The following is an 18,661-nucleotide window of genomic DNA, read 5'->3' as shown; positions in this document are numbered from 1 at the left end:
GAAGGGGAATAATTACCTAACATAGGAAAATAGGAATAAGAAAAAAAGAAGAAGAAATAAAATTCTGTAACTGTGCACCTTTTAACATAATATTAACACAGCTGAATCAGTGCATTTACACAGGACAACTAAGACTGTGGAATTCAAAACCGAGATGACTTAAACACAGTAGACTAGAGAGAGTGCCAGGGTCTGGTTAATTGCAGAAGTTGTATAGTTGTGACAGTAAGATGGAAGGAGTTGCTGATTATGTGGATGTTAAACAAGAAAGAAACAACAATAAAACAGAAACCTGAGCAGATGTATTGATTCACTCAGTTTTCTCACATGCTCAAAAAAATAAACTTCTCTAAATAAACACTGAAGACTAAAGCTAAAAGAAACATTTTTGAAGTGTAATTTAAAAAATACTCCCTAAAATATAAAAGTAGCACAAACACCAGAAAATTCAGCAGCACTTAAATAACCCAAACGGAGAATACCACTGTCTTAATGTCCACCTTTAGCATCCTTCTCACAGAATCCACAAATGGATTCCCAGAACTGGAAAGAAATTTCAAGCCAAAGCTTTTCCAGAGAAGTAACCATGTGTGATAATTTTGAAGCAGAAGTCAGGAAGCCATTGGGAGAGAAACACCAAGATTGTTCTTAGCTCAGAGTCAGGGTGGCAAAGACATCACTACAGAAAGACAACTGGTCCCCACCACACTCGCCCAAAGCTGGAAACCCTACCTTTTTTATCTTCTTGATGTCTGGATCCTCATCTTCTTGATTGCTTTGGTAAGGTCTCATTCGTTCCTTTGTTTTATTAAGAGCGATAATCTGTAACACAAAATTGGTCCATTTCATGACTTGGGAAACACTAGGCTAAAGCCATATATCACAGGAAGTTACGCTTACAAGGTAACTTATAAGATCCTCAGGAAACAGTCACTTTTCAGGCACATTATCTTCGTTTGATGCTAAGGCAGGGGAAGCCTGAACTTTACCCCAAACTTGTCTTATTATGCTGCTAACAAAAGTGCTTATAAGAAGTGACTGTGGAGAGTGTGAATGGGGGCCTGGGTTACAGAAACGTGAGTCCGAAACTAGACCCTGACTGCCAGCGATGACCAGACCAAGGCCTTCTCAGCATCTCAGTGGTGTGTCAAGCATCTCATCAATGGCAGCTTCCTGTAAAGCCCTCTGATCTCCAAATGCAGTGACACTCAGCTCCAAGCTCACGCTTTCTATACAGCAGAGTCACAGATCTCCTAGGGAAAATGGTAACTGCAAAGGGAACTCCAGAGCCCAGGGGCTCGGCCAAGCCAGTCAAGAAAACACAAAAAGGCAAAAAGAATGGAAACCACCTGGGGGATCTCTTTATAGCCTCAGCTCATTTTTGTGACTCAAAACCAGGTAGCCTCAGAACCACACTTAGCAATGAAATTCCTTGGACAGAGAATCTCTATCACTCAACTGCAGGCTCCTGAAAACTTAAGGACTGATTCAGATTTTACCAACAAGCAAACACTTAAAACGCTGAGATCATAGTTGCCCACTCAGACTTGTCTTTACATTTTGTCCCCATTACCAAACTCTCTCCTCTGCCATTTTTCTGGCAGGGAAGTGGGCAAATAAAAGGAGTAGGAAATAAATTATGGCTCCTGTCAAGCAACCACACAAGACAGACCTGCTACTGACAGTTTGTGGCTGCAATATATATTCAGACTAAAAAAGAACATAGTGAAGGCAGATAAGCACACACAAATAAATATTGGGGAACACTGCTTGGTGCTGAGTTTCTCTCATGGAGTAAATGCCAACCTCTTTCACTTAGCAGACAAGCATCTGCTCTAGCTAACTGTGGCGAAGACAGAACACAATAATTTTGTTTTAAATTACAGTGCCTGATATAGTCTTTTAAAATGCAGGTTTGTTATGTTTTTTGTTGTTGTTTTCACTATCTCAGATTTCAGGGTTGGATCGGGATGTTAACAACACTAATGATATGGTGGACAGTCTGCAACTTTTCATCCTCAGAGAAGCAATCAGATCCCAATGGGAACATCAGCTTAAACCCTGCTCTGTCTGCTGGAGGTGAGGTACACGGGCAGCAGGAGGTGAAAACCCTCTCAGAATTTGCAGAGTAAGTCTCAAAAGAAGATGTGAGGAAATGAAGAAGAAAATGTTGAATGACAGAGAAACAAGAAATTACCCAGATTGAGGAGCCTGCGGTTTGTTTCTATCAACAAAGTTACAGTCAGCAGTAGGTTTCATTCTGTCCTGTTCTTTTCTTTGAAGCTAAGAGGACACTATTGCACCACTGGTCAGAAAGAGTGGAAAAACTGCACTTTCTACATTCCTCTGCAATTCTTCAGGTATTGCTCACTTCCCACAAGGGATGACAGGACAACAAGGGGAGGTACACTCAGGTTTCTGTATACAGATGGAGGCACCTTGGGGAGGAGGGAGGACCCACAGACACCGCAACGGCTGCCGTCTCCACGACCACCTGAGTCAATCTCACTCTATGGGGGTGCAAAGCCCAAGGAGTTCACAGTGAGGGTAGGGCAGGGAGGGAGGCAGGAATTCCAGCTTCAGGAAACAAATGCACCCTAGCATATGTCACATACTTTAACCCAAATGAGTTTTTCAAAATTCTATAGAGGAGAAGGTTGGATTCTTTGGACTGAGAAAAAAAGCAAAGACTTTCTGACTTCATGTCTGGACCTTCTTTAGTTGTCATTCAGACTTTTACACTGAATCTATGACAGGTTCACAATAATCATTACTATGAATCCATCTGAAAACAGATAAATACTGTAGTCAATTCTTGAATATTTGAGCAAATGAATGACATCAGGAGCACACATAATGTAAAGCTGCATATTATCCTGATATTTTACTGTACATATTTACCTAATCCTAACTTAGAAAATATATTCATTTCTCATGTACCTGTGATGGCAGAGGACTAAGTTTGGGATCAAAATTTTGCCCCTATAGGCTTTAAGTAACCATAAGGAGATGACAATAAACATGAAACAATGAGGAGTCTATCAACTAGGAAATACCTCTGATTTAAGCCTTTCGATTTCTGTGTCTTGATCTTCAAGTTGATGCCGGAGTTGGTTAGCTGCAATTTTTTCTGTCTCTACGATCTGAACTAGATGAATGTACTTCTGCATTAATACTTCCCTCTCAATCAAAATGTCTGCATAACTTAAGAGAAAATTACAGTTAGTCATTGAGATATTATTCTACTACAGTTTCATATAGAACAGCATACTCTATGTTTATTTTAAAAGAAGCCATAGAGTTTAACTAACTCTATGTAAACATTAACGTTTGACTTACATTTGGTATACTTTAACTATGTAGACTTTGAATCATCACCTTTTTACATCACCTTTAGAAGAGTTGATTTTACAATGGCAGCAACTCACAACTTTGTCATATAAATGAGAAAGATGCAAAACAAATCTATTATTTTATAAAGAAAATAGTGGAACTTCTTTAATAAAAACTGAAGTCTTTGAATTGATGGAACATATTTAAAGTATTTCACGGGGTAAGGCACCAGCCAATCAGAATAAACCAACTACCAAGCAGAATGAATGCAGGAACCATCAGAAGAGGCCCTGGCTGCAGAGAACCCCGATGACTGTACCACCAGCCTGGCTCTCTTCAGGATTATGCGACCTCTGAATTCACGCTTCCCAAAACCATTAGAGGCAAAAACTTTATTCTAAAAACAAGTGTAGATTCTTGGGCCCTGACATCATCAGCCTAACTTGTTTCCACTACTTTGGCCAAGTGTGAAAAGCAAGACATTCTCTCTTAGATTTTTTATTGATTTCTGTGGCACCCAGATTTTTGCTTCCAGAGCTTCTTGTGCTATTTAGGGTGGTTAAATGTTTGTTTACCCATTCCCATAATCTTTTCCATATGATGTGATAACAGTAATAAATAATAACTATTTACTGAGCATGTAGGATGTATCACTGGAGAAGGCAATGGCACCCCACTCCAGTACTCTTGCCTGGAAAATCCCATGGATGGAGGAGCCTGGTAGGCTGCAGACCATGGGGTCGCTAAGAGTCGGACACGACTGAGCGACTTCACTTTCACTTTTCACTTTCTTGCATTGGAGAAGGAAATGGCAACCCACTCCAGTGTTCTTGCCTGGAGAATCCCAGGGACGGCGGAGCCTGGTGGGCGGCCGTCTATGGAGTCGCACAGAGTCGGACACGACTGAAGCGACTTAGCAGCAATAGCAGCAGCAGGATGTATCACATATATTCTCTTCCTCCCAGCAACCCCAAGAGACAGACTTTATCACTTCAGTTGTACAGAGAAAGAATCTGATCCTCACAGCTAATAGGTGGCAGGGCTGGGATTCAAATCAAGGTCTGTCTGACCCCAAGCTCATGTTCTTAACCACAAGATAAACTGTCTCTCTAATGAGAAACAGCACACTGGATATAAACAAGAATATAATAACAGATAAGGTTTGAGCTATCTGTCCCCTTGATATATCTTCTACCCCACTACCTCTTCTTTGAGAACCTGGGCTGTGGCAGTCCTGTTTATACCACAAAATCTGCCCTCATGACCACATGGCACTGGTCTAAAAAGAGATAACTGGCCCAAGCTAAACCAAGCTGGATTATTTCTCTTTGGAATCTGGGAGTGTGCCTCTGACTTATTTGCTTGAACTGAGATGATATAAACTTGGAAACTCAGATCACTATTATTATCAGCCACATTTGGCCACACCCATGCCAAAACAAAGATAGAAAAGAATAAGCAGATGTTCAGAAAAACAGAGACGAGAGAAAAAGTCTGAGACAGAAAGGTAAATACTTCCTGTAAGTACCTTTGGCTCTTTAGTTTCTGGTCCCAGATCCTCATGATATCTGAATATAATTTTACCCTTGGGTTTGGTGAGATCCTATTGCAGTTTCCACGTAATAAATTCTCTTTCTAACCTACACTAGCTTGAAATAGATTTTTGTTGCTGCTGCTGCTGCTGCTAAGTCGCTTCAGTCGTGTTCGACTCTGTGCGACCCCATAGATGGCAGCCCACCAGGCTCGCCCGTCCCTGGGATTCTCCAGGCAAGAACATTGGAGTGGGTTGCCATTTCCTTCTCCAATGCATGAAAGTGAAAAGTGAAAGGGAAGTCGCTCAGTCATGTCCGACTCTTGGTGACCCCATTGACTGTACCCTACCAAGCTCCTCCATCCATGGGATTTTCCAGGCAAGAGTACTGGAGTGGGGTGCCATTACTTGGAACTAAAAGAGTCTTAAGACAATTCTAAAAATCACAATTTTAGTTCAGTTATCTCAACCTTCTCAGCACTTACATCATGTGTGCCATTAGTGTTAGAAAAAAAAATTAAAAAAAGCATAGTGTCAGCAATATTTTAAGTCACTTGTTCTAAGAAATTACCCTAAGAGAAGGAAGAAAGGCTGTGTAAGTGTAAATGGGAAAAGGGGGAAAGGAGAAAAAAAGGCACAGTCCTCAAAGAAATATGCTTTAGGGTACTTTAAAAGGAGGATGTAATAATAGCGCATGAGAAAATTACTTATTATAATAAAAACTCTACCCTTTCTCACCGGTTTTATTAGAAATATGCCAAATTTATTACAAACATGTTAGATCAGTGTTAGGCAGCAAAAGAGTATTTTATTTTCTTCTATAAAAAGAAAAAGTCCAGACCAGTATGTAGAGCTGAATTCATGCAGACTTATCATTGATATATCTGGCTCCCTTCATTTCCAAGGTCCTGCTGAAATGCTAGGAAAACTGGTTTTTGTTTAAAGAAGGAAACCATAACAGCATTATAAAACAGGAAAATATGTCATCAACAGACCAGAAGTTTTATGAAATTCCATGAAGAGGAAAACCAAGAAGAATCAGAACGGTGGGGAAATCAGAGCAAGGAAACCACACAGGCAGACCCCTTGCACAGGCGTGGTTCCCACCAAGAGTGGCCAGAGAAGCTCCAAGTCCAGAATCAACAAAGGACAGGAGACGGCAAGGGAAGGATCATCAGGGTCTTTCATTAAACAAGAGCCTTCAGAACATCTGGAAGTTAGGTTCCTCCTCTTCCCATTTTACAAGATAAAGAAAGAAAAGGTCCAACAGGCAAGAATGACATGCCCTCAAGTCAGCCGAAGATCTGCTCTCTGTAGAAAGCAGGCCGCCTTCCCAAAGAAGGCTCCTCATGAAGGGGTTAGACTCAGGGAGCAGAGCTTGGCTTTATATCACATCCACTGCAGACACAAGACAGAGAGCAAAAGGGAAAGGGAGAGGGACTAGGAGTGAAATACACTGTGTGACTTTTCTATCGGGTAACAAATTACCACAAATACAGTGGTTTAAACAGCACATACATATTATCTCATAGATTCTGTGGGTCAGTGTAGCTGCATCCTCAACTCAGAGTCTCCCAAGGTTGCTATCAAGGCGTCAGCCCAGGTGCCTTCTGTTCTAGAGGCGTGAATGAGAGAAGCCACACTCATGTTCACTCAGGCTGTTGGAAAAAGGGATTTTCTCGAAGCTACAGAACTCAGGCAGTTTGCTTCTTCAAGACCAGCAGGAGACCATCTCTGACCTCAGGGGTGGGCTTCTCCCCCCCCCCCTCATTTGATTAAGTCAGGCCACTGAGGAAAAGCTCCTTTTTAATTAACTCAAAATCAACTGATTTAGGGCCTTAATTAACCTGCAAAATCCCTTTTCCTTTGCCATAGAATGTAATCTAGAAGCCACTATTCACTGGTGTTTGCTATATACTAGTTGCTGGTAGCAAGTCACAGGTTCCACCCAAGCACACTAAAGGGGGTGGAACCTGACAAGGGAGAGTCCCAGCCAACCTTGCTGCTGTCTGCCCACATAGCTGAAAACGAAGCCTGCACAACCACACAAGGCACAGACAGACCCTTGTTCACAGTCACAGCGTTAAGCCCAGGCCAGCTGCCTATAGTAACCCTCAAGATCCTGCATTTAGAAACAAAGATCACTAGACACTTGAGAAAATTAATCCCTAAGAAAAGTAGTAGGCGGCATGCAAGATGACCCCTAGTGATGGAACAGATCACAGCAAAAGTGATGGGATGGCACTTCCAAGATCAGTGTACAAGGAGACTCTGGATTCCATCTTATTATTGACCTTCTCTTATCTTGCCGGTTTGTGCTGGCCACTGCCATGTCGTGAGCTGCTACATGGAGAGCCCACACAGACAGAAACTGAGAGAGGCCTCAGCCAACAGCTGATGAGAAACTGAGGCTTTCGTCCAACAACTGGCAAGGAAGTGAATCCAGCCAACAATCATGTGATTGAGTACCTTTTGAAACTGCTGATGTGACTGCAGACCTGGCTGCAACAGGATTGCTGCCTTACGTCCTCAGGGCAGACGCATCCAGCAAAACCATACCTAGATTCCCAAGCCACAGACACTGCTGGGGACCGTAAGTTGTTTATTGTTTTTTTTGTTTTTTGTTTTTTTTTTAATGATGCATTTATTGTAATTATTCTTGTTTAATTTTTTTTTTTCATTTTCACCAAGAAGTTTATTGTTTTAAGCATTGGGGAGTAAACTGTCAAGCGGCAAGAGTTAATAAGTAAAGCCTCAAATGAACAAACAGAAGAGATACTAGGGAAACAAGACTAATCAGGCTACAGAGATTTATAATCTTCAGAGAGATATGGAAGGATAGTAAAGTCATAAAATAAAAAGCAGCTGGAAAAGAAGTGATCAGATAAAAGGAAGAGTTCTTGGAAACAAAAACAATTATTGAAAATTTTCAGGTCAATGAATGTGCTAACCAATAAACCAGACATGGCTAAAATCTAAGCTGGGTGGTGGCAGAGATAAAGAACACTGAACAAAAATACAAAGAGATTAAAAATAGGAAAGAAAATTTGAGCAGCCTGGAGTACAGATCCAAGAAGTCTAAAAACTATCTTATGGGAGTTTCAGAAGGAAAAAAAAAAAACACAGACTGTGATGGGGAGAAAATAATCAAGAAATTCAAGAAACCTTCCTTGAACTGAACACGGTACAGTTCAAATAGAAAGGCTAATCCAAATGCCAGAGAGAACAAATTTTAAAAATGTCATACCCTCTCACACCCTTGTAAAATATCAGAGCTCTAAGGATAGAGAAAAATTATGAAATCTTCCAAAGAGAAACAGTAGGTTAGCTAAAGAAAGTGAGTATCAAGCAGATGTGTTCCTCCTCAGTAACCTAGGGAGTTAGATCACGATAGAGAATTGAACACCAGCCTTGATAGTTGGTACATAACATTTGTATAACCATGATGCAAATGCCCCTCACTGTTTTTTAATTTTCAGAACCAACAGTGGTTTAATTAAATTTATAGAACAGAAGGTAAATGTTTAAAAAAGTTTATAAACAGAGAATAAATAATAGTGAAAGTAATAAAACCTCAGGGTTAAAAGAGAGAAAAGAACAATAAAAACACATTAAATGTCTCAAATTATGTATCTTGCATAGCAGAGAGTCAATACACACTGTCCAAAGTTGGTAAATTAACAGAGGCTTAATGATATGATTTTAAGATATAAAGTCAACCATTGTGAGTAACACAAACAGAGGGGACAGAAGAAGGAGAGGTAAGAGATTTGTAAGAGTCTTAAAGTCTTCATCTTTATAACAGGGAGCCAATAATATTGCTTAAAATTATTGAGTCAAGAAATAGATAAAAGGACGTCATAGAAAATAATATATGTATGAATAATAAATACAGAAAAAAGGTGCTACTACTTAATCATATAAATAAAAATTGTTTCTTTCACAAGGGCTTCCCTTGTGGCTCAGCTGGTAAAGAATCTGCCTGCAATGAGGCAGACCTGGGTTTGATCCCTGGATTGGGAAGATCCCTTGAAGAATGGAAAGGCTACCTAGCCTGGAGAATTCCATGGATTATATAGTCCACAGGGTCACAAAGAGTCAGACATGACTGCACAACTTTCACTTTTCAAAAATTGTTTATCAAATGTATCAAGAGTTTCAGTAAACAATGCTACTCAGCCGCCAGCAAAGATATGTTAAAACGGCTACACTACTGGAGTGAACTATGTCACAATATGTATCAAGATACACTAAAAAGGTCATACACATCCTCGGTCATTGTAATTACACTTCTAATAATCTAACCCAAGGAAGATAAACAGAGGTTTGCACAAAGATGTACAAAGAAACAAGATGTGCATTCATTAATTATTTTAATGACTATAAGAAAGTGCAAACAATCTAAATGTACATGTATATAATATGGAAGTGATTAAACAAGCAATAGTAGATCTACACAGTGGAATGATACATGCCATTTACAATCATATTTTAAAAGAACAGTAACATAATGAAGACATATCCAAGACTTACTAATAAGTGAACAACAACAATAACAAAAACTCCAGGAGACAAAAATAAACATGTTTTGTGCATGCACATAAGCTCAGTTGCAGAGAGAGAAAATTATGTATATCACAGATATAAGGGTTGGGAAGGAGGGGTGACCAAGAGGGAATGATAGGCACTCCAAATACAAAGAGCAGTGTTCTTTCACTAGTAAAATTATGGGTAATTTTTAATTAACTTCTTTTGTGCTTTTCTGTATTTTTCCAGCACCTCTATAATTTTAAGCAGAAACCCCACATACACCAATCCTAATGACAGAGATTTATTCTGTGAGACAGGATTATGTAATGTTTATTTCCTTCTTAATATGTCCCTATGACTTCAAATTCATTCTTTCATCCAATGTTTATTGACCAGTATGTACCCAGAAACTGTTCAAAGCACTGGAGACAGGAGTAAACAAAGCAGAAAAAAAACAAAAAAAAACCTGTGCTCTTATGAAGTTTACACTGTTGTACAGAGCAAAAAAAAAAAAAAGGTCTTAATGACCCAGATAACCATGATAATGTGGTCACTTACCTAGAGCCAGACATCCTGGAGTGTGAAGTCAGGTAGGTCTTAGGAAGCATCACTATAAACAAAGCTATTGGAGGTGATGGAATTCCAGCTGAGCTATTCCAAATCCTAAACAATGATGCTGTGAAAATGCTGCACTCAACACGGCAGCAAATTTGGAAAACTCAGCACTGGCCACAGGACTGGAAAGAGTCAGTTTTCATTCCAATCCCAAAGAAGGGAAATGCCAAAGAATGTTCAAACTGCCATATAATTGTGCCCATGCCAGTAAGGTTTTTCTCAAAATTCTTCAAGCTAGGCTTCAGCAGTATGTGAACCTAGAACTTCCACATGGACAAGCTGGATTTAGAAAAGACAGAGGAACCAGAGATCAAATTGCCAACATTCTCTGGATAAGCAAAGGAATTCCAGAAAAACATCTACTGCTGCTTCATCGACTATGTTAAAGCCTTTGACAGTATGGATCACAACAAACTGTGGAAAATTCTTAAAGAGGTGGGAATACCACACCACCTTATCAGTCTCCTGAGAAACCTGTATATGGGTCAAGAAGCAACAGTTAGAACTGGACATGGAACAATGACTGGTTCAAAATTGGGAAAGGACTGCATCAAAGCTGTATATTTTCATCCTGCTTATTTAACTTATATGCAGAGTACATCATGCAAAAAAGCAAAGAGGAACTAAGAAGCCTCTTGATGAGGGTGAAAGAGCAGAGTGAAAAAGCTGGCTTAAAACTCAACATTCAAAAACCTAAGATCATGGCATCCAGTCCATCATTTTATGGCAAATAGAAGGGGAAAAGCAGAAGCAGTAACAGATTTTATTTTCTGTGGCTCCAAAATCATTGTGGATGGTGACTGCAGCCATGAAATTAAAAGATGCTTGATCCTTGGAAAGAAAGTAATGACAAACCTAGACAGCATATTAAAAAGCAGAGATATCACTTTGCTGACAATGGTCCATATAGTCAATGCTATGGTCCTTCCAGTAGTAATGTATGGATACGAGAGTTGGAGCATAAAGAAGGTTGAGCACCAAAGAATTGATGCCTTCGAATTGTGATGTTGGAGAAGATTCTTGAGAGTCCCTTGGACTGCAAAGAGATCAAATTAGTCAGTCTTAAAGGAACTCCACCCTGAATAGTCATTGGAAGGACTGAGGCTGAAGCTGAAGCTCTAATACTTTGGCCACCTGATGCAAGGAGCCAACTCCCTGGAAAAGATCCTGATGCTGGGAAAAATTGAAGGAAAAAGGAGAAGGGAGTGGCAGAGGAAGAGATGGTTAGATAGCATCACTGACTCAGTGGACATAAATCTGGACAAATTCCATGAGACAGTGAAGGACAGGTGTGCTGCAGTCCATGGGGTCGCAAAGAGTCAGGCACAACTTAGCGACTGAACAACAACAACACAGCAAAAGACATTAATATAAGAAAAATGTGTAGTGTGCTGTTGCTGTTTCGTCCTTCTCCAGGGGATGTTCACAACCCAGGGATCAAACCCATGTCTCCTGCATTGGCAGGTGGATTCTTTATCACTAAGGCATCTGGGAAGCCCAAGCAGTATGCTACTGGTGATCATTCCTTAAAGGAAAAAAACAGAGGAGTAGGAAAGGAAATGGGGGAGACGGGGTTACCATTTTAACCAGGGTATGAGAGAGGCTCTTTACTGAGAAGCCAGCACTGGACTAATGAATGATCTGAGAAGACAGCCTTGTGGCCAGCTCAGGGGGAGCCTGACAGGCAGAGGAAACAGCAAGTGCAAAAGCCCTGTGGTGGGAGTGGGTCTGACCTGTATGGGAATGGCGAAGTGGCCAGTTTACTAGGGGGCATACATGAGAGGAAGAAGAGGGGACAGGATTTTAACGCATGTAGGGTTCTAGAGACCAATCTAAAGTCTCGGTTTTCACCCTGTATGAGATGCAGAACTTTAATCAGAGGCATGGCAAGATCTGACTTCTTTACAGGATCACACTGGATGCTGTGATACGAAAGGACAGAGCTGAGGGGTGGAGTATAAAGAAGAAAAGGAAACCAGTGGAATTTCCACAATAATCCAGGAAAAGTGTTAAAGACTAGTCCATGCTAGATGATCATCTAGACGATCATGTAGCATGGGACCTGGCACAAAACAGTCATTCAAATGAAATCATTGTCAAATGAAAAAAATGTCACTTAATATGATTTGTTTTGCACAGTTTATTCTTTTTACAAAATAATTTGCTTTTCTCATAATTTTCAAGTCATTTGAAGTATTTCATTGGGTCTCCCTAGTTTACTCTTATGGGGATATTGTCCCACCTTAAAAATCATAGTTTTTTTTTTTATGTACCCCACTAGTAAAATAAAAAATGTACTACAGACTGGGTCAAATCATTGAAGACACATGCACGGCTTCCCTTTAGTGTAAGAGTTTTCAGAGCACTGCTATTTCTCTTCTACTATATTATCAATACATGTTTTGTCTGATTAAATTTTCTGGTTACTAGATAATGCTCAGGTTTAAGTGTTTCAGTCTAAACTATTCATTACTTCTGTTTTGCAATTTATTCACATATTAGTTTTTGTTATTCAGTTTAAGATTCCTTGAGAAAAAACGGTTCCTCACTGCCAAAGGAAATAATAAAATTAAGCCATATAAATGAACATGATGAAAACCAAACTAAGCTGTTGAGTACCAACAGATGGCAAGTCTGAGAAATATATATGGGAGTAAAATATTCTTGGGTAATATGTATAATCAAAACCACTACTCCATGCAAGAGAGAAGAAATATTCCAGTAGAATCCTGAAGAGTTCAGAGATAAGGCACAGTATAAAATCACAGGCCTTAAAATTATCAGGAAGGAATTTTACTTGGGCCAGAACCTTATCTGAGTTATTCTGCCCTGTCTTTTCTTTTCCTTCAGCTGCTCCAAGTCTTAGTTGTGGCAGGGTCTTTAAGTTGAGGCACGTGGGATCTAGTTTCCTGATCAGGGACTGAACCTTGGCCCCCTGCACTGGGAGCGCAGAGTATTAGCCCCTGGACCACCAGGGAAGTCCTTTATCCTAGCTATTTTGATTGAAGATATATTTGCTAATGAGAGAGAGAGATGTGTCTAATACGCTGCTGCTGCTGCTAAGTCGCTTCAGTCGTGTCCAACTCTGTGCGACCCATAGACGGCAGCCCACCAGGCTTTCCCGTCCCTGGGATTCTCCAGGCAAGAACACTGGAGTGGGTTGCCATTTCTAATACGCTAGACAATTATAATTACAATTAGCATATATATCTAGCATATCAGAGAAAGGGAGAGAACTACAGTAAAACCCAAACTAAAAAGCTGTATAATGGGTAACTGAAGAAACAGTTTCACTAGCTCCAGGGTTATGCTAAATTTTATTGAGAAAACTTGAAATCAGCATTCAGAGGCATCGTGGAGTCTTTGGGAACTGGAGAAATCCAGTTCAGGATGACAGCATTGTGGTTCCCAGCTAAACAATGTTTGAGCACAGGCAGCAGCACTCTTATCTAAGCAAGACCAGGCCTTCAGGCATCATTACAGCCACCTTAACATTGCTACCCTCCATTTTTCTGGCTCTCAACTGCTCTTACATCAATAGGTCCACTCCACTGGCTTATCAATATTTTCCAGGTATCACATCAGTGTTAGAGGTTCTAACACTAATTTACTCCCAGTAATCTCTTTTTTTCTACAAACAGGCTCTTCTTTCCTACACTGTCCCCTTTACAATAAGTGGAAACTCAAGCATCTCTGTTAGGAGAGATCAAAAAAAGAAATAAAATTTAAGGACTAAGGATGTCAGAGTTGGACTATAAAGAAAGCTGAGCGCCGAAGAATTGATGCTTTAGAACTGTGGTATTGAAGAAGACTCTTGAGAGTCCCTTGGACTGCAAGGAGATCCAACCAGTCCATCCTGAAGGAGACCAGTCCTGAATATTCACTGGAAGGGACTGATGCTGCAGCTGAAATTCCAATACTTTGGCCACCTAATGCGAAGAACTGACTCACTAGAAAAGACCCTGATGCTGGGAAAGATTGAAGGCAGGAGGAGAAGGGGGTGACAGAGGATAAGCTGGTTGGATGGCATCACTGACTCAATGGCCATGAGTTTGAGTAAGCTCCAGGAGTTGGTGATGGACAGGGAAGCCTGGTGTGCTGAAGTCCGTGGGGTCGCAAAGAGTCATACAGGACTGAGCGACTGAACTGAAAGCTCCCTCTTTTAAACACTGCTTTCTTTTCAGTTCACAGTTGTAGTTCATTACTTACAACATCTGATTAACTTTGGGACATGTGAAAAGTTGTCACTAATCTTTTCTAAAGCACAATTAAATATAAAAAAATGAGCAAAACATTGTTATAAGGAAGTATAACAGAAAGCCAATAATGGTAAAGTTATTACTTTGACAGAAAGAAATGTTAAGGAATGCTTCTAAAACTAAATACATTTTATAGTATAGTAGTATATTTAAAAAGTGAGGAACATGTTTTATATCACAATTGATACTGATGACCCTTTCCTAACACTGAGACTTTTCTTTCTTTACAAATATGCATAAATAAGTATTGGTAGAATTCTCTTTATGATCACCAAAAATTCTTGAGCCAAAGTATATATCTAACTATATTCATTAAACACAAATGAATTAAAGGCGTTTATAAATTTTTGTGTTTAATTTCTACTATGAGGACTCTGAACAAAATAGCAATGGAAACAGGTGTTGGTGGGCCTGTGAAAAAACTGGAACCCTCATACACTGCTAGTGGGAATGGAAAGTAGTGTATCCATGGGGGAACAGTCTGGCAGTTCCTTGAAAAGCTACACATAGAGATGCTACACGAGCCAATAATTCTTGCCTTGTGCTAAGTTGCTCAGTCATGTCCAACTCTTTGTGACCCTATAAACTGTAGCCCTCAGGCTCCTCTGTCCATGGGATTCTCCAGGCAAGAATACTGGAATGGGTTACCATGCCCTCCTCCAGGGAATCTTCCCAACCCAGGGATTGAATGCGTGTCAAACCCGTGTCTCTCATATCTCCTGTGTTGGCAGCTGGGTTCTTTACCACTAGTGCCATCTGAGAACTGAAAACATAAATCCACACAAAATCTAGTACACAAAGATTCACAGTGGCACTGCTCATAACAGCAAAAAGAGGAAACAACCCAAATGTCCACCAATTAATGAATGAACAAAAAGCAGTATAGTCACACAATGGAATAGTATTCAGCCATAAAAAGGGTGGAGGGCTGATTATGCTACAGCATGAATGAACCTTGATAACTTTATGTTAAGTGAAAGAAAGTGAAGTCACTCAGTCGTGTCCGACTCTTTGCGACCCCATGGACTGTAGCCTATCAAGCTCCTCCGTCCATGGAATTCTCCAGGCAAGAGTACTGGAGTGGATTGCCATTTCCTTCTCCAGGGGATCTTCCTGGCCCAGGAATCGAACCCAGGTCTCCCGCATTGCAGGCAGATGCTTTACCGTCTGAGCCACCAGGGACAGAGACAAATGCATTTATATGAAATGTCCAGAATTCACAAATCCATAGAGACAGCAAGTAGATCAGTGGTTGGCTAGGGCTAGGGAAATCAGGGAATAGGGAGTAACTGCTAATTGATGGGGTTTTTTTCTTGAGTGTTGAAAATGTTCTGGAATTAGGTAGTGGTGATGGTTGCATAACTTTGTGAATATACCAGAAATCACTAAATCACAATCTTTAAAATGGTACATTTTTATGGTATGTGAATTACATCTCAATTTTTAAAATAATACTACTTTGTAAAAAGCAATGGAATGACTTCTCCCCAAAACCAGTATTTTCACTGCATGATAAATCAAAAAATTTTATGTCAAAAATGCCATAGATTTAAGTACAAGATAAAAAATGACATGGGCTTACAACAAATATGAAAAATAGAAAATATCTCTGTTACACAAAGAGCTCACAAACAAACTGATAAGAAAAACACCAATTGGAAAAATGGGGAATGGATATGAGATAGTAATTCATATAGGTAGTAGAGACAAATATTAACAATAGCAAAAAAATAGCAAAAAAATAGTCTCACCAATAATCAAGGAAATACTCATTACACAAGATACTATTCTCTACCCATCAATATAATAAAGATTTAAAAAAATGATTCCAGCTTTCTCATGCCCTAGCAGAGGGAGATTAAACTGGTACCCACATTTCTGAAAAGCAACTTGGCCCTGTGCCAAGAGCAGGGATAAGAGATGAGCAGGACACGTTTGCATTGAAGGAATTCAAGCTGACAGGGAGAAGCAGAGAAACAAATCAATGCAATAATCTCATAGAGGCTCAGAGATAAATAAGAGGTTACAGTAGGGGCTCAAAGAAGGGAATGGTCAGCACTTCCCTGAGCTGGAGAAAGAGGATCCAGGAAGATGGTGCAGATGACTGAGAGCTGAGCCTGAAAGACGAGCTGGAGTTACTCAGGCTGGAGGGACACCCCAGCACATCAGAATTCCTGAGCTCAGGACATGGGAGGTGGCGGTGGTGTGGTGTGGGATGGCATGAGAAGCTCACAAAGGTTAGCTCAGAGGGTCCTTGCTTGACTGGCTCACTGCATCCCAGAACTTGCTAGGGAGGGAATAAACATCAGTTGAATGAATGAATTTTTTTTTTCCTTAAAAGCAGCATGGGGGACCATCATACTATTCTCCCGACCCTTGTATCTGTTTAAATTTTTATATTATAAGAAAATTGACTTTAATAACTAAAATTACTCAAGGGCACCCTGGAATTCTTCTAGAAGATCAGATGTTTTCTTCAGAAAGGGTATTCTGGTAATCGTGTGGAGGACAGATCAGAATGATACACATTTGGAAGGGAGACCTCTTGCAGAAAACTATGAGTTTAGTTTTAGGCTTACTGAGTATCAGTCTATCTATACACACACGTGCAAATACGTAGGAAAAAAAAAAAAAAGAACGAATTGTGACCAGTAAGTACCTCTGAGGACATAAGTAGGCTTGGAGAATGTTGGGGGAGAGGGGCAGGATATGAGTGGAAACTAGAACTTTTTACCCTCTGCACTTGGGCATTGTTTAAATTTTCTTTTTGGAGAACTTGCATTTATAGGTATTATTTGTGTAATTCAAAAATAAGTACTTAATACAAAATGGCAAGTTGAAGTTACATAAGGAGGGAAAAGCTCTGGAAAGTCATGTTGACCCAGGTGACACAGCTTCAGTGGGGGAGAGACAGAAACCCACCCCCAGAGGCTGGAAAGAGCAGGAGTGTGTACAAAGAAAGAACAAACAAATCATTTCTCCAAGAAACCTGGCTGCACTTTCAAGAGTGGTCAGCAGCTAGAGGAGGATTTAGGGACAAGGCAAAGGGTTTCTGGTTTGTAGGTGGGAGACAAATATTTAAGAAAAACCAAAGAACACAAGAGAAAAGTCATGTTGAGCAGGATAAAGGAAGAGAGGAGGCTCAGGGAAACCCATTGGAACTGTAAGAGAGAAATGAACCAATTATCCAGCAAGAAAATCAGAGGGAAGAAGCCAATGGTAGAGATCTTCCTTGAACCAGAGAGGTTCTCTGGAGGCGACCCCCTACAGGGGGTGAGCCCATGTGCACATGAGGACCCGCTCCGTGAGTGGAGACTCAAGGTCGCACTGCGGTGTCAGCTGATGCTTAAGGAAGGAGACAAGACAAGCATCTGAGGCAAACACTCTGTGAGGAAAAGGAAAGATAACTGATGGGTAGGAGGATTAACAAAGGGCTGCAAATAAGACAATCCAAGCCCAATTTTTCTCCACAGAAAACAATTTCTACTATCCAACCAAGCAAATCTTTCAGTCCACAAACACGACTCCTTTTCTTTTGTGTTGCACTCTTCAAACTCTAAGGGGAAAAGTGCTGAAGTCTCTTTCATTGTGGCAGATGTGGAGGCAAAGGTCTGACAGACCTTCTTGGTAAAGAAAGACAAAATCTCAAACACACAAAATCCACATCTTCAGCTTTTTAACAGTGGCAGTCTTGCTGTTACAAAAAGAATACAAAATATGCCCTTGGGATTGCTCTAGGCTGTATAACATTACCATACGTTTCTGATTTCCTAGTCTTGTGGCTTTGCTGTGATACATAAAACATTTTCAGCTTTTCTGTGTAATCACGCTTCTGACTTGTGAAGGACTTCCCCATGCTCAATCTACAAAGTGCTAATTTTATGGGGATGACAGGATACATACAGTGGCCTTCAGTGTTGGACAGATTTTGTATTATACACTTTGCTCCAAAGTAAGCCTCTAGCCAGGTAAAAAGAATGAGGTTACAGGCATTAGGTGTTTGGTGCAATTACCATGGGGGTGTGTGTGTGTGTGTGTTTTAGAGGGAGAGGTGAAGAGATAGAGAATATGAACGAGGCTGCCTCAGGTACAGACCCAAGAAGCTGGATTACAGCTTTCTTTAGTGGACAAGAAGACAAGGTTTAACTGAAAACCTTAACTGGAGGATTAAGTTTCTCCACTCATCAAGTTCACAACTGACTTCAGGGTGAAGGAAAGGGCTGTGGCAAGCCCCAGCCAAACAAAACGCGACGTGAGCTTTATGGGACCGAGTCACATGCCCAGTTCCTTTTTCTCTTGCAAATACCTTCCCCATGAAGGAAAATCTAAGAGCCACCTGCCACAGGCACACACAAAAGGGAGGAAAGAGCACCGAAGGTGTTGAGTTTTAGCT

At 40.5% G+C, this 18,661-nt stretch overlaps 1 protein-coding gene across 1 annotated transcript in view; it reads right to left on the bottom strand.

Moving 5' to 3' along the window:
- Positions 1–18,661, bottom strand: part of RASGRF2 (Ras protein-specific guanine nucleotide-releasing factor 2) — a 267,751-nt gene that overhangs the window by 163,751 nt on the left and 85,339 nt on the right. Inside the window, exons 3-4 of the mRNA XM_010863390.1 lie at positions 3,057–3,204; positions 733–822 (exon numbers count right to left, since the gene is read on the bottom strand). Of these exons, the coding sequence (XP_010861692.1) occupies positions 733–822; positions 3,057–3,204 (238 nt within the window). The remainder of the gene's footprint in view (positions 1–732; positions 823–3,056; positions 3,205–18,661) is intronic.

This window comes from Bison bison, unplaced genomic scaffold (genome assembly GCF_000754665.1).
Source record: "Bison bison bison isolate TAMUID 2011002044 unplaced genomic scaffold, Bison_UMD1.0 scf7180017864490, whole genome shotgun sequence".
NCBI classification, from domain to species: domain Eukaryota; kingdom Metazoa; phylum Chordata; class Mammalia; order Artiodactyla; family Bovidae; genus Bison; species Bison bison.
The sequence above is the reverse complement of the archived record's forward strand: the minus strand, read 5'-3'. Positions and strand labels throughout refer to the sequence as shown.